Source organism: Periplaneta americana, chromosome 6 (assembly GCF_040183065.1).
Source record: "Periplaneta americana isolate PAMFEO1 chromosome 6, P.americana_PAMFEO1_priV1, whole genome shotgun sequence".
NCBI classification, from domain to species: Eukaryota; Metazoa; Arthropoda; class Insecta; order Blattodea; family Blattidae; genus Periplaneta; species Periplaneta americana.
The window spans coordinates 177,378,778-177,391,954 of record NC_091122.1 but is presented as its reverse complement, the minus strand read 5'-3'; the positions used below and the strand labels follow the sequence as shown (position 1 = coordinate 177,391,954).

At 35.4% G+C, this 13,177-nt stretch overlaps 1 protein-coding gene across 1 annotated transcript in view; it reads right to left on the bottom strand.

Annotated features, from left to right (window-relative positions):
* LOC138702286 (uncharacterized) overlaps positions 1–8,689 on the bottom strand; it is a 22,946-nt gene extending 14,257 nt beyond the window's left edge. Inside the window, exons 1-3 of the mRNA XM_069829869.1 lie at positions 8,464–8,689; positions 4,325–4,530; positions 2,999–3,152 (exon numbers count right to left, since the gene is read on the bottom strand). Coding sequence (XP_069685970.1) covers positions 2,999–3,152; positions 4,325–4,530; positions 8,464–8,674 — 571 coding nt within the window. The 5' untranslated portion in view covers positions 8,675–8,689. The remainder of the gene's footprint in view (positions 1–2,998; positions 3,153–4,324; positions 4,531–8,463) is intronic.
* Positions 8,690–13,177: the final 4,488 nt, after the last annotated feature.

The window sequence follows — 13,177 nt, the reverse complement described above, 5'->3', positions numbered from 1 at the left end:
TTACCACTGGAAAATTTACTTTTAAATTGCAATATCATTCGAGAGTTCCTGAGAGAGAGAGCTGGGTAGGGAGTTTTTTTTAGTTGGTTATTTAACGACGCTGTATCAACTACTAGGTTATTTAGCGTCGATGAGATTGGTGATAGCGAGATGGCATTTGGCGAGATAAAGCCGAGGATTCGCCATAGATTACCTTGCATTCACATTACGGTTGGGGAAAACCTCGGAAAAAGCCCAACCAGGTAATCAGCCCAAGAGGGGATCGAACCCGCGCCCGAACGCAACTTCAGACAGGCAGGCGAGCGCCTTAATCGTATGAGCCACGCCGGTGGCCGGTAGGGAGTTCCAGAAACGAAATGCTGATACTGTGAAAGAGGAAGAATAGTGAACTGTTTTATAGCTAGGCATAGATAACAAAGAATAATTTTTAGAACGAGTGCCCAGGCTGTGACATGAGGACAAGAAATTAAAATTCACTGAAAAGCAAAAATTCTCTTATAGAAAAGTTAACTTTTTTTCTTTCTTCCACTATGTTATTTAGGTCAGAATAAGAGTTTATACAAATTTTTGGTCATTCGAGAACAATTATGAAGGTCGTAAAATAAGTTTCCCTAGGGTCTTTTACAAAAAGAAAACACAATTTCATTGGAAAAATTAATTGGAACAGATACAACTACTGTTGAGCTATTTTTCAACATATTCCCCAAAGAAATTGAGACATTTGTCATACCGTGGAATGGACAGAGAAGTGCAGACGGCTGTCACACATTGGTCCCGATTCCATGCGGCAGATAGGGATATAAAAGTTGATCTCAATGTGATAAATGTCTCAATTCCTATAGAGAATAAGTTGAAAACAGCTGAACAATAGCAGTATGTGTTCCAATAAATATTTTCATTAAATTGTGTTTCGTTTCTGTAAACGGCCCCAGGGAGTCTTTTTATGGCCCTCGTAATTGCGCTCGAGTGGCCAAAATTTGTGTAAGCACTTGTTTTGAAATTACTAACATGTTAGAAGAAAAAAATAACTTTTCTATCTGTTTCTATGAGAATGTTTGGTTGTTAGAGATAGATAGGCGAAGAAGTATTGATGATGCGATATAGGAAAATCAGTGAATGAATATAGGCCTAACTTCGGTTCAGTAATCTTACCCATTTTGGGCTTTTCAAGGGAAGGTGTAATAAGGTCGTATTTTCGGATGTTGCAAATGAAACATATGCAGGTATTATGAGGATCACGTAAGAGTAGTTTCTAAAAAGCTAATTTCGCCGTCTCTTCAGTGTTGCCAACTAATACCAGATATCACCAAAGAGGGTAAAATCACAATGCTACGTACTGAATAATAATAATAATAATAATAATAATAATAATAATAATAATAATAATAATACAGTATTAACAATAACAATGTCTTATTCATTTACCACATCTCATCTTTATGTTGCGAGATGTTTCCTAAATGGTTCAATAATTTATTTATGAAATAGTATATTTTCCTCCTGGACTTCTCGCATATTATGTTGGTAATTAGGATTAGAATGATCTAATAATACAATTTATTTTGTCAGGCAACATGAAATTTATTGCTTTCATTAAAGAGTTTACGATTCATGACACCTAACCTAAAAATGTATTTACTTACTTGCATTTTCATCAGTTTGCTTTACTATAAACCGAAATCATTGCTGCCAACATAACAGTTAGAAAATAACTGTAGTATTTGTCAGTCCCGAAATTCGAAAAGAAGTTGGTAAAAGAAAATTCAACCTGAGAGCTAGAAAATCACTATAATCCACTAGCATATTTAGTAATGGGGGGGAAAAATGGTTAGGTTTCACCCTTAGGGTATTAAGTAAGCTGATCCGGACTATATTATGAACCCGTTGTAATCTTCGGGCTAAATTTCAATATCGTGTTACTATATTCGTGTTAGTGCTGTGTGTCTAGGAAATGTTACGTTATAGGAAGAAACTGATTTTCCACTGAATTCAGCATCCTAAAATGAGGTAAATCCATGCATTTACACACCAAATACACGAGAAACAAATTTAATTTGTTGACTAATGTAATGAAAAAAACAGCTTCTAGAAGCATATAGAAGAATATGTATCTTATTAATTTACTTCCATGAAAATAATTTATTACGCCATGTAGAAAATCGTGTAAAATTAGTTTGTGCGAGATCGTGCGTATTTGCTCCGATTCTGCACAAAACCAATCCGCGGAAAGACTAAAATTCCACATTCAGTATTCCCAACCTAACACACATAACAATTTCCCTCTTCTTACCGCTTAAGTGACATATTCATTTTACTGCTTTAGGCTTTTAACATATTATCTTTAGAGACGTTCAATATAATAATAATTATAAATTGGAAACTTACCACTGCAATTTCATCTAAATTGCACTGTTAATTATTATTTTTAAATATTTGCAAAAATTAGGCTAAGTAAACTCTACAACTTCACTAAAGTTACTACATTCGTGATGCAAGTAACATTAAGGAAGTGAAAAAATCAACAAGATTCCAGACTCATTACATAACCTTACCGTTTGTTTTAAGTTCGCATTTATAGACTGGGGGGAAAAAAAGACAAACGTATATCACGGCCTGCTGGAGTATAGTAAACACAGAAAACATTTTAAAGCAACAATGTTGAAGATAGATAGTTTTGTTTTGCAAATTTGCCGTCATTGAACAGAAACCAAGATGGAGATTTCATTGCAACTAATTAGAAATTCCTCTTTCAGGTATGTAGTAAACGATCTTCGCACAAAATAATGTACGATACACGAGCGGTATGTTTTCTTTCAATTCCCGGAAATTAAAAAAGCTCAACTACGTTTCGCTTTTTCAAACTTTTCCTCGAACATGAAAACTTCAACATACCGCTCTTGTAACGCATATTACTATTTTCTATGCGACGTAAATTACGTGTAATTACGTGTAATTTACGTAACATATGTATCATCTAATTTACGTGACCAACCCTAACTATCGTTGTTCGGGCAGTTCTGTGTTGCCTGGCGATCGTTACGAACCAACAGAACCGTTTCTGTGATGTCTCTAGGTTCGAAATGAAAGCAGTGCATAGGGACATTCACTAATACCTCCTCTACCTCGAGATGGTTGCACGCTAATGAATCTGTCTATACAGCAGCCGTGGCGAAAATGCGACTCACGAGCACATTGTGGCTCGCAATGATAGCTGTGCATTTCTAACTCCCCCAAACCCCATCCTCTCACTCACTGGAGTCAAACTCCGTTCCATTTGCATTTGTCTCTGACCTGCGAGTGGCGTATCGTCGCAATGTCTCTCTCGAAACCATGTACCTCTACAAAAACGAAAGTTTCAAGTAGGATGGGAGGACGCATTTTTTTGCTGCCAATATGGTGAGAATATTAAATGTATGATTTGTTCACGAGTATTACGAGGAAAACGGCTGTATAACAAAAAACAGCATTATACTACATGTTACTCATGAAACATTAAAAGGTTGTGTTGTTTTTATTATTATTATTTTTGTTATTATTATTATTATTATTATTATTATTATTATTATTATTATTATTATTATTATTATTTCTATCCTTTTCAGCAGATGTACAAATAATGTGGTTAGGTCTTCAATTTAAACTGCAACCCTAATGTTACAATGAAAGCTAGATGTAAGGACTTGACAAATGTTGAACTTTTCAAATCTTTACTAAAAAATAAATATCCGAAGCTTCGTTCTTTCGCTTGCTCTGTTGAAGCCATGTTCGCTACAACTTACGTTTGTGAAAAATTATTTTCAACAAACAGTAAGTGACATAATTCCTGATTTTGAAACTCTGTCGCAGAGACATTCTGAAGACAGTTAAATTTAGGTTGTGATAATGTGCCCTATGTTTTCTTATTCATTTCTTTCTTCGTTACACGTACTAAACATTAGTTTGTAACCTTATACTCTATAAAATTATATTTAAGTGCTTGACGTAAGGAAAATTAAAATCCGTTAATAAGTCAGACAGTTGCTTCACTTCCTCTTCGGGTGTCCGCCTCCCTCCATAGGTGCTATGCACGTTGCAGGTTACACAGTGGCTCGGCGCACGATTACATTTTCGCCACGGCTGCTATACAGTCTACAAGCATAGAACTTTCGTTCACCCCCTCTGTAAACTTACACAATCACATTACACATAAGACCTACGTCAAATTTAAAAAGAGGTTTATTTATAAGCTCATGAAATATATTACACAGTACTTCTTTATACATAAAATTTACATGTTAATTATATTAAAAACCTGTAGCATTACATTCTTCAAGTTATAGTTTCAATTTCCATACAGTTCCTTCCGCTTGTCTTCCTCCAGCTGCTCCTTGTACTTGTTGAAATAAACATCATCCTTGTCGAATTCGTGACGGAGTTGGTCGAATTTTTTCCGTTTGTGGACGTACATGTAAGTCATAACTTTCTTGACTCCTTCCTTCTGCTTGTCAGTACACTTGGCACAATTCGTCGCCAAGGCGTCCGGAATCGTTTCTAGAAATGGAAACATTTGTAAAAGCAAACTAACATAAATTAAACTAGAGGAAAGTTACATCCATAGGAAACCTCAATTACTCCTTAGGGCTTAGACGTTTTCAGTGAAATTGAAACGTATTAATAATAATAATAATAATAATAATAATAATAATAATAATAATAATAATAATAATTTGGACTCAGACTAAATCCAGACAAATCACAAGCTATAATAATGGGCCACCAACGAGCATTAAACAAAATAGATCTAGCCACTGCATCAAATACAAAAATAAATAATACCACAATTACATATGAAGAGTCCACTGCAAGAATAATAGATGTCATGTCATGTCATGTCATGTCATGTCATGTCATGTCATGTCATGTCATGTCATGTCATGTCATGTCATGTCATGTTTTGTTTTGTTTTGTTATGTTATGTTTTTTATTTAACGACTCTCGCAACTGCAGAGGTTATATCAGTGTCGCCGGATGTGCCGGAATTTTGTCCCGCAGGAGTTCTTTTACATGCCAGTAAATCTACTGACATGAGCCTGTCACATTTAAGCACACTTAAATGCCATCGACCTGACCCGGGATCGAACCCGCAACCTTGGGCACAGAAGGCCAGCATGATGGATGTCATTTGGAATACATTTTGCAGGAGAGGCAATTGAAAGTTTGAAATGCTTAGCGCTCAAAACTTAACTGTGATTTTCCGATCAATACTGGACAATGACTATCAGTGTTAATGCCATATAATCTCTATGTACATTCTATATGTCTTAAGCTATGCATTGACAGTCTTGGTTCATTTTCGACAAGAAAGTGACATCCATCATTCTTGGAGTGTACTCTTCATATAGTAAGACAGTAAAAAATTTAGGGGTATATTTAGATTAAAATTTAAATTTTTAAAGTCAAGTGATCTACATATGTAAGAAACCTTTTTCCATAATTCATTCCCTCAGACACTTAACCAACCTTTTACCTCTCAGCCTTAAAAATAACCTGATCCAAACTTTAGTGATGCCCCACTTCGATTAATGCGATTCTCTTTTCACGAATCTAAATACTGATCTTGCCCATAAACTACAGCGTGTTCACAATATCTGCGTTCGTTTCGTTTGTAACATTAGAAAATTCGATCATGTAACACCGTCACTAGAATTGTTGTCTTGGAATCCACTTAAAGAAAGAAGATTCTTGAACTCCCTCTTATTATTATTTAAAATCATCCACTCCTCCACTCCTCCTTACCTAGCATCTCGTTTTGTTTACCTTTCACTACTTCGAACCCGGAACATGTATCTTCTCTCTATTCCTTTGCACAGAACATCCTTCTACTCATCATCTTTCAGCATATCTATTCCACGCCTCTTGAATTCTCTCCCTGACCATGTCAGAGACTGTCGGACAATATCAAAATTCAAATTTAAAATAAAAACTCACATTCTAGTTCATGGGATTGCTTGTTGAATACCTGTCAGGTTGCGCAACTTCGGCTTAACCCATGACATATAGTAAATATTGTAACTATGCTGTTGTAAAATTGACAATTAATATGCGATGTATTTATTATTATTATTATTATTAATATTATTATTATTATTATTATCAGTTATCACTATCATCATTGCTATCTCTGTTTTTCTTTCTTTTTTTTCTTGTATTAGCTCGATGAGAGCACTATAGTGTTCTTTTGATCCTGTTGACCCTCTAAAGGGCTTTAATTTAATTTGTATTATTTTCACCAGCGTCTCTATTTCTTTTTTTGTATTTATATGTGCTATCTGGTGGGATGGAAGAGAAGGCCTTATGGCCTTAATCCTATCATTAAATAAATAAATAAAAATAAATAAATAAATAAATGAAAAACTCTGATTCAGGTTCTGGCTGATATGTACATCTCACTTGACGATATGTGTTAGAGGAACAACAATTGTTTGTATGCATCTGAAGTCTGATTACTGTATTATGTAGCTAATCGATGATTATACAATGGAGGGGGAAAGGAACTGGCCACCCTACGCATTATCTCCTGGCCTAGTTGCCTCATAAGTAGTGCCTTGTTAGTATCACTTGTGAGGTTCAGACCTGTCTTCGGACAGTTGACTAAACAACAAACAATAATAATACCAGGAACTGTCGGAATTTAATATCATTCAAAAACAAACTTTTAAAATATTTTCTCGCTGAGCGGGGTACAATATACTCAAGCTAAAATGTTAACTTCATTCTAAAAGCTTTGGAAATGTACCTGTTTTGTTTCTCTTCAAAATTGTGCTGTCATTAACTTAGCTTTAGGTATTTAATTTCTTTCTAATTACTAAATGTATTAGGAAAATAATATTAGTATATTTTGCATTTTTATCTGTAGTGATTTGTCTCTGTACTTTCATTCTTCTTCTTATTTTTGTGTCTGTACTTTGATTTTTTTTTTATTTTATCTCTCTAATTTGATTTTCCATTTTTTCTAATGGTGGTGTGGCACAGAAGGCCTGATGGCCGTAAGTAGAATGAATGAATGAATGAATGAATAAACAAACAAACAAACAAGAAAGCAAACAAAACAAAACAAAAAAGACAAATAAATAAAGTAAGTAAGTAAGTAAATAAATAAATAAAGTAATTAATGAATTAAATTTTACTTGAAAGGAACAGTACAAGTTATGAATTTTCATGACCATATTTCTATATCTTTGTAGTAAATTCTGACGTACCACAAGGTTTTAATCTTGGAACATTATTATTTTTATTATTTGTTAATGGTATTGTGAATTGTGTAAAACATTCTAAAATTTTATTTGCCCATTGCCCTTGGTATAAAAAAATTCATTACAAAATGTTACATTAAGCTTGAGTGCGTGTTATATAACGACATAAACTAGTACAGTTCAACTTAGTGTTAATAATTTTATAAACAAAGTTCAAGAATGACAATTACATATAATTTGCAAACTATTGAAGTGGAAATTTTTAAGAATTGTATCATAACTCTCATACGAAAGATAATTATTATAAAATCTACAATATAACCAATTTAGGAATTTTTTTTAGAGTTTTCTAATAATGATATATTCGTTAGTAACTGAATTCCAGATAACCACAGCATACTCTAATTTAGATGGAGCAATTCAATTATACAAAATTATTACAATTTTCACTTTAAATTTACAAGAATTTCTCATAACAAAACCTAAACCATTTAGGCCAAATTTGTAATATTATTAACATGACTTTGAAATGTAAAACTGTTACTAAACAATACAGCTAAATCTTTATGTTCGTTTTCTGCTAGTAAAACGTTTTTGTCTCTATTTTATACGAAAATTTAATTGTATTTTTCAACGTAGAAAAGTCATATCTATACACTCATTAACATTAAATAACAGTTTATTATTCATATCCCAAATAACTACGTAAGTTTGAAGTATCTTTTTGAAGTAGCTTACAATCTGATATAGTATGTAGTTTTGATTTCTTTACATAATTTAATATCATATTCTGAATCACACAAAATTTCTCCGGGTTTCCAAGTGTTGCAATTTTACAATTAAATTGCATGCTCATTTAATATTGATATCATTTCAATATGACATTTTGTAAATATAGAAACATGTGTTATATTTTGCAGAATATTATGATTACTCAAATTCAAGCTACTTTCAAACCTCACTTTCAATTTATTTCTTCCTTTCCCCCTTTTTTTCTACTTTGTTTCTGTTTACAATAAAGCATGTTTCGTTTTTCTAGTTGAAGTATTTTAAATTATGTAAATTGTAAATCATGAACATTGTAAATGGACTTTGCCCGTTATGTTCGTAAACAAATAAAGAAATAAAGTAACTAATTTTCCACTCCTGAGTTTCTTTCTGCCTACTAATACATTTATTGAACATATCCAACATTCAAACTTTCGGGTTACGCTTAAAATTAATGACTCACCTTTTAGTAAACTGGCGTCAGGAGTGCATGGACCTCTGGCCATGAGACAGTCGTAGTATTTATCGAAGAGTCTGTCGTTGCCAAGGATATCGTCCAAGTTCACACTGTCGTATCGGCTGGTGTACTTTCCGTCCGCCCGGCGAATCCTGGAGGACTCAGCCAGAAGAAGAGACGCAACTAGCACTACGAGAGAAACAGCCAACTTCTGCATTTTGCAGTTTCAGCAGTAAGCTGCTCCCCATCCCGTATTTATACGAAGCTGAAGATATGCATTACACACATGTCAGTGGGGGAGGAGTTAAATTCTTTACTGCTTGTTGATGTTGTAATTGAAAAACATAACTTTTTAACACAACATTAACGATACGGTCGTATTTCATCGTGTCCCTCAACTTCGGAATCGATGCAACATCGTAATTTTTATGATGGCAAAGAGATACATGTGGTATGCAAAAAAATACAGTAGACAATGATTACGTGTGTACGTTTACTCCAAACCTAGATCTGTTATAATACAGACAATTGCTCTTCATTTCTTCTCCAAAAAAACCGACTGTCTGTACTCAAGTGATCGGACAAAAAAAATGAACTGGAATTCGTTTCACCTTACTTTCTTAGGGTTTAAGTGTGTATTTGTTATCTTGTACAAACTCCCAGTAAAATAGTGTCGTAACTCGAAAGTGATAAATTCTGAGTTACATAAACCGGAGTATTGGGAAAATATTCTGTTTCCTAGGAAAATACGGTCATAATAATATTTTGATAAACAGATACCAAAATCTTAGATAATTCACTACTTTACTCGAACTAGTAAAACTGTGTAGCAACTTACGTACAACAATAATTTGTGATTCTCAACATACGACAGTCTTTTACTGGGGGGGGGGGGAGATATTTCTATTTTGTCCTCTGTTGTAAGTGGCGGTCTTGCTCTAATCCTACCACACGATCAGGGAGGTCTTTAACTTGTGGTTATGCATGTGCATTTCAAATCCACTCAGAACTGACGACGTAACATACAAGAAAGCCAATTCTATAAAGTAGCAGTAGCACTAGCAGCAACAGGAGCAGCAGTAGCACTAGCAGTAGCAGGAGCATCAGTAGTAGTAGAAACAGCAGCAGTAATAGTAGTAGAGCAACAGTAGCAGCAGCAGAACTAACTAGTAGCAGCAGCACTAACAGCAGTAGCAGAAGCAACAGTAGCAGCACTAACTAGCAGGAGCAACAGTAGCAGTAGCACTAACTAGCAGGAGCAACAATAGCAGCAGCACTAACTAGCAGGAGCAACAATAGCAGCAGCATTAACTAGCAGCAGTAACAGTAGCAGTAGCACTAACTAGCAGCAGTAACAGTAGCAGTAGCACTAACTACCAGGAGCAACAGTAGCAGCAGCACTAACTAGCAGGAGCAACAATAGCAGCAGCATTAACTAGCAGCAGTAACAGTAGCAGTAGCACTAACTAGCAGCAGCAACAGTAGCAGCAGCACTAACTAGCAGGAGCAACAGTAGCAGCAGCACTAACTAGCAGGAGCAACAATAGCAGCAGCATTAACTAGCAGCAGTAACAGTAGCAGTAGCACTAACTAGCAGCAGCAACAGTAGCAGCAGCACTAACTAGCAGGAGCAACAGTAGCAGCAGCACTAACTAGCACGAGCAACAATAGCAGCAGCATTAACTAGCAGGAGCAACAATAGCAGCAGCATTAACTAGCAGCAGTAACAGTAGCAGTAGCACTAACTAGCAGGAGCAACAGTAGCAGGAGCACTAACTAGCAGGAGCAACAGTAGCAGTAGCACTAACTAGCAGCAGCAACAGTAGCAGCAGCACTAACTAGCAGCAGCAACAGTAGCAGCAGCACTAACTAGCAGGAGCAACAGTAGCAGTAGCACTAACTAGCAGGAGCAACAGTAGCAGCAGCACTAACTAGCAGGAGCAACAGTAGCAGTAGCATTAACTAGCAGGAGCAACAGTAACAGTAGCACTAACTAGCAGCAGCAACAGTAGCAGCAGCACTAACTAGCAGGAGCAACAGTAGCAGTAGCACTAACTAGCAGGAGCAACAGTAACAGTAGCACTAACTAGCAGCAGCAACAGTAGCAGCAGCACTAACTAGCAGGAGCAACAGTAACAGTAGCACTAACTAGCAGCAGCAACAGTAACAGCAGCACTAACTAGCAGGAGCAACAACAGCAGCACTAACTAGCAGCAGCAACAGTAACAGCAGCACTAATTAGCAGCAGCAACAGAAGCAGCAGCACTAACTAGCAGCAGCAACAGAAGCAGCAGCACTAACAGCATCAACTGTAGTAGCAGCAGCACTAACAGCAGTAGCAGAAGCAATAGTAGCACTAACTAGCAGCAACGACAGAAGCAGCAGCACTAACTAGCAGCAGCAACAGAAGTAGCAGCACTAACTAGCAGCAGCAACAGTAGCAGCAGCAGTAGTAGCAGCAGCAGTAGTAGCAGCAACAGTAGTAGCAGCAGCAGTAGTAGCAGCAACAGTAGTAGCAGCAGCAGTACACAACGAATTGTTTTTCAATATGATTTTGCTTTATGGATTTTCTTGTATGTTTTTTCTGTCTTTTGCAATAACTAGGGAAATGTCTGGAACAAAACTTTACTTTCCTAAGAACTTAGCTCTCTGACGACGAATTGCTTTAAATTCTCTATTAGTTGCATACCCCCATCTCCAACAGCATTGTTAAGAGCTCTATGTGTTTGAGCATGCATTATAACCTAACCTAATCCATTTAGACCAAGCATGCACAAGGTTTGCGCTCTCCGAGTCAGCTCACAGCTCGAGAGCCGAATGCAGATATTAGCTGCGTTCTGTATAAGGGTGGACTGGAAGAAGGGGTGATCTCGTACAAAATGAACACAAAAGTACTAATACGAGTGATTTAATGAAATGAATTCCCGTTCAGTGTTTACAAAACTATCTTGGACTATTATTAATTAATAAAGAAACATTTATTTTACAGATATAATAGAAACTCTATAGCTACTTAAGTATAGCCTACAATATCACTCTGTTATATTTTTATTTATCAGTACATCAAAACGGAATTTTATGCTGTTGGTAACTGAAAGGAACAATACTGATCGTAATGAACCATCAGTTACAGATGTTCGATGTCTGCCTTTATTAAAGTTGATAATAGAAAACAGTTGCTCACAAATATAAATGTTGAGCCAAACATAAGCAATCATTTTCACAGCCAGCTTGTGTAGTCGTGGATATTATTGCTGAGGTTTAGTCTTACAAGACTCAACCTGGCTAGTAGTATTATTCAAACGGTCTTTAGCCCTTAGGTCACATTGAAGATCAATAAGTTCGAGCTGTAAATCGTGTGACACTGTTTCAACTGGCGTTGGAGGAATTTATTATGACTATTACACTCTTACTACGTCATACTACTTTTGACCAATAAAACGGTACGAAAGGACGTATTTCAACCAATCATGGCTGCTTATCGCACAATTTTATCGCGTCCCTAGCATTTGTTTAATTTTATCGCGTCCCTAGCATTTGTTTAATTTTATCGCGTCCCTAGCATTTGTTTAATTTTATCACGTCCCTAGCATTTGTTTCTTTGTTTGCCAACATTTGAAACTGCGCTGGTCTGGACGTCAAAAATACGAGTATATAAAAATTACAAACCACTCCAGTCGATACACAGCAGTTTCAAATATGACTCGCATTGGCATTCAAGAACAAGAATTAATAAAAATCACTGATCATACCTATGCATCTTCTGAAATCCGATTTACAAATAAATGAAGAGCACCATTCGGAAATCCTGAATGAATAAGTTGAGGAATACACCATGTAGGCCTAAATCAACGAGTTCCACTTCTATTACGCACACGTCCAATATAACATCAATTGAACCACCAACCACATTCAAATTTGAAAATTGTACATTCAGTAATTATTCCGTTTAAAATTATTCATTCGGAAATTCTGAATACGTTTAATACATCATGTAGGCCTAAATCAACGAGTTCCACTTCTATTACGCACACGTCCAATATAACATCAATTGAACCACCAACCACATTCAAATTTGAAAATTGTACATTCAATAATTATTCCTTTTAAAATTATTCATGTTTATTTTTTATGTCATCGTCGTTAATTAAAACTTTTCTAACACTTGTGTATATTAGTTAGGTTATGTTATAGCTTCTGCTCTGAGAGGATAAAAAGAACTTCTGCTATATGATATTATGGATAGTCACGTATCAGAGATTGTTTAATATTAAAATTTATTGAATAGTAATCATTACAGTGTCTGTATAAAGACACTACTGCCATCTAGCATGCATCTAGCATAATACTTGTAATGTTGAGATGGTACAATAATACATTTGAATACAGTTGTATTTTCGTAAGTCAATTAATATTTTATTGTATTGGAGTACTTCGTTACTTCTAATCTTTATATACTTTCTTCTAATCGTGTAATAGTCAATTAAATCCCACTCGAGTTTTGATTTTCTCTAGATAAATCAAAACGTCTAGTGAGATTACTGTTGATAACTTTAAATTTATTTCCAATTAAGACAAGATCTTGGAACCTAGAATTAAATTCATTTTGAATTTCAATTAATATTTGCACATAATAGTTTAACATGGCTTCATCACGAGCAGTTTCTATCGTTGGAAAGTGAACCACATTACCTTCCCGAAACTGACTTACGAAAAGTGT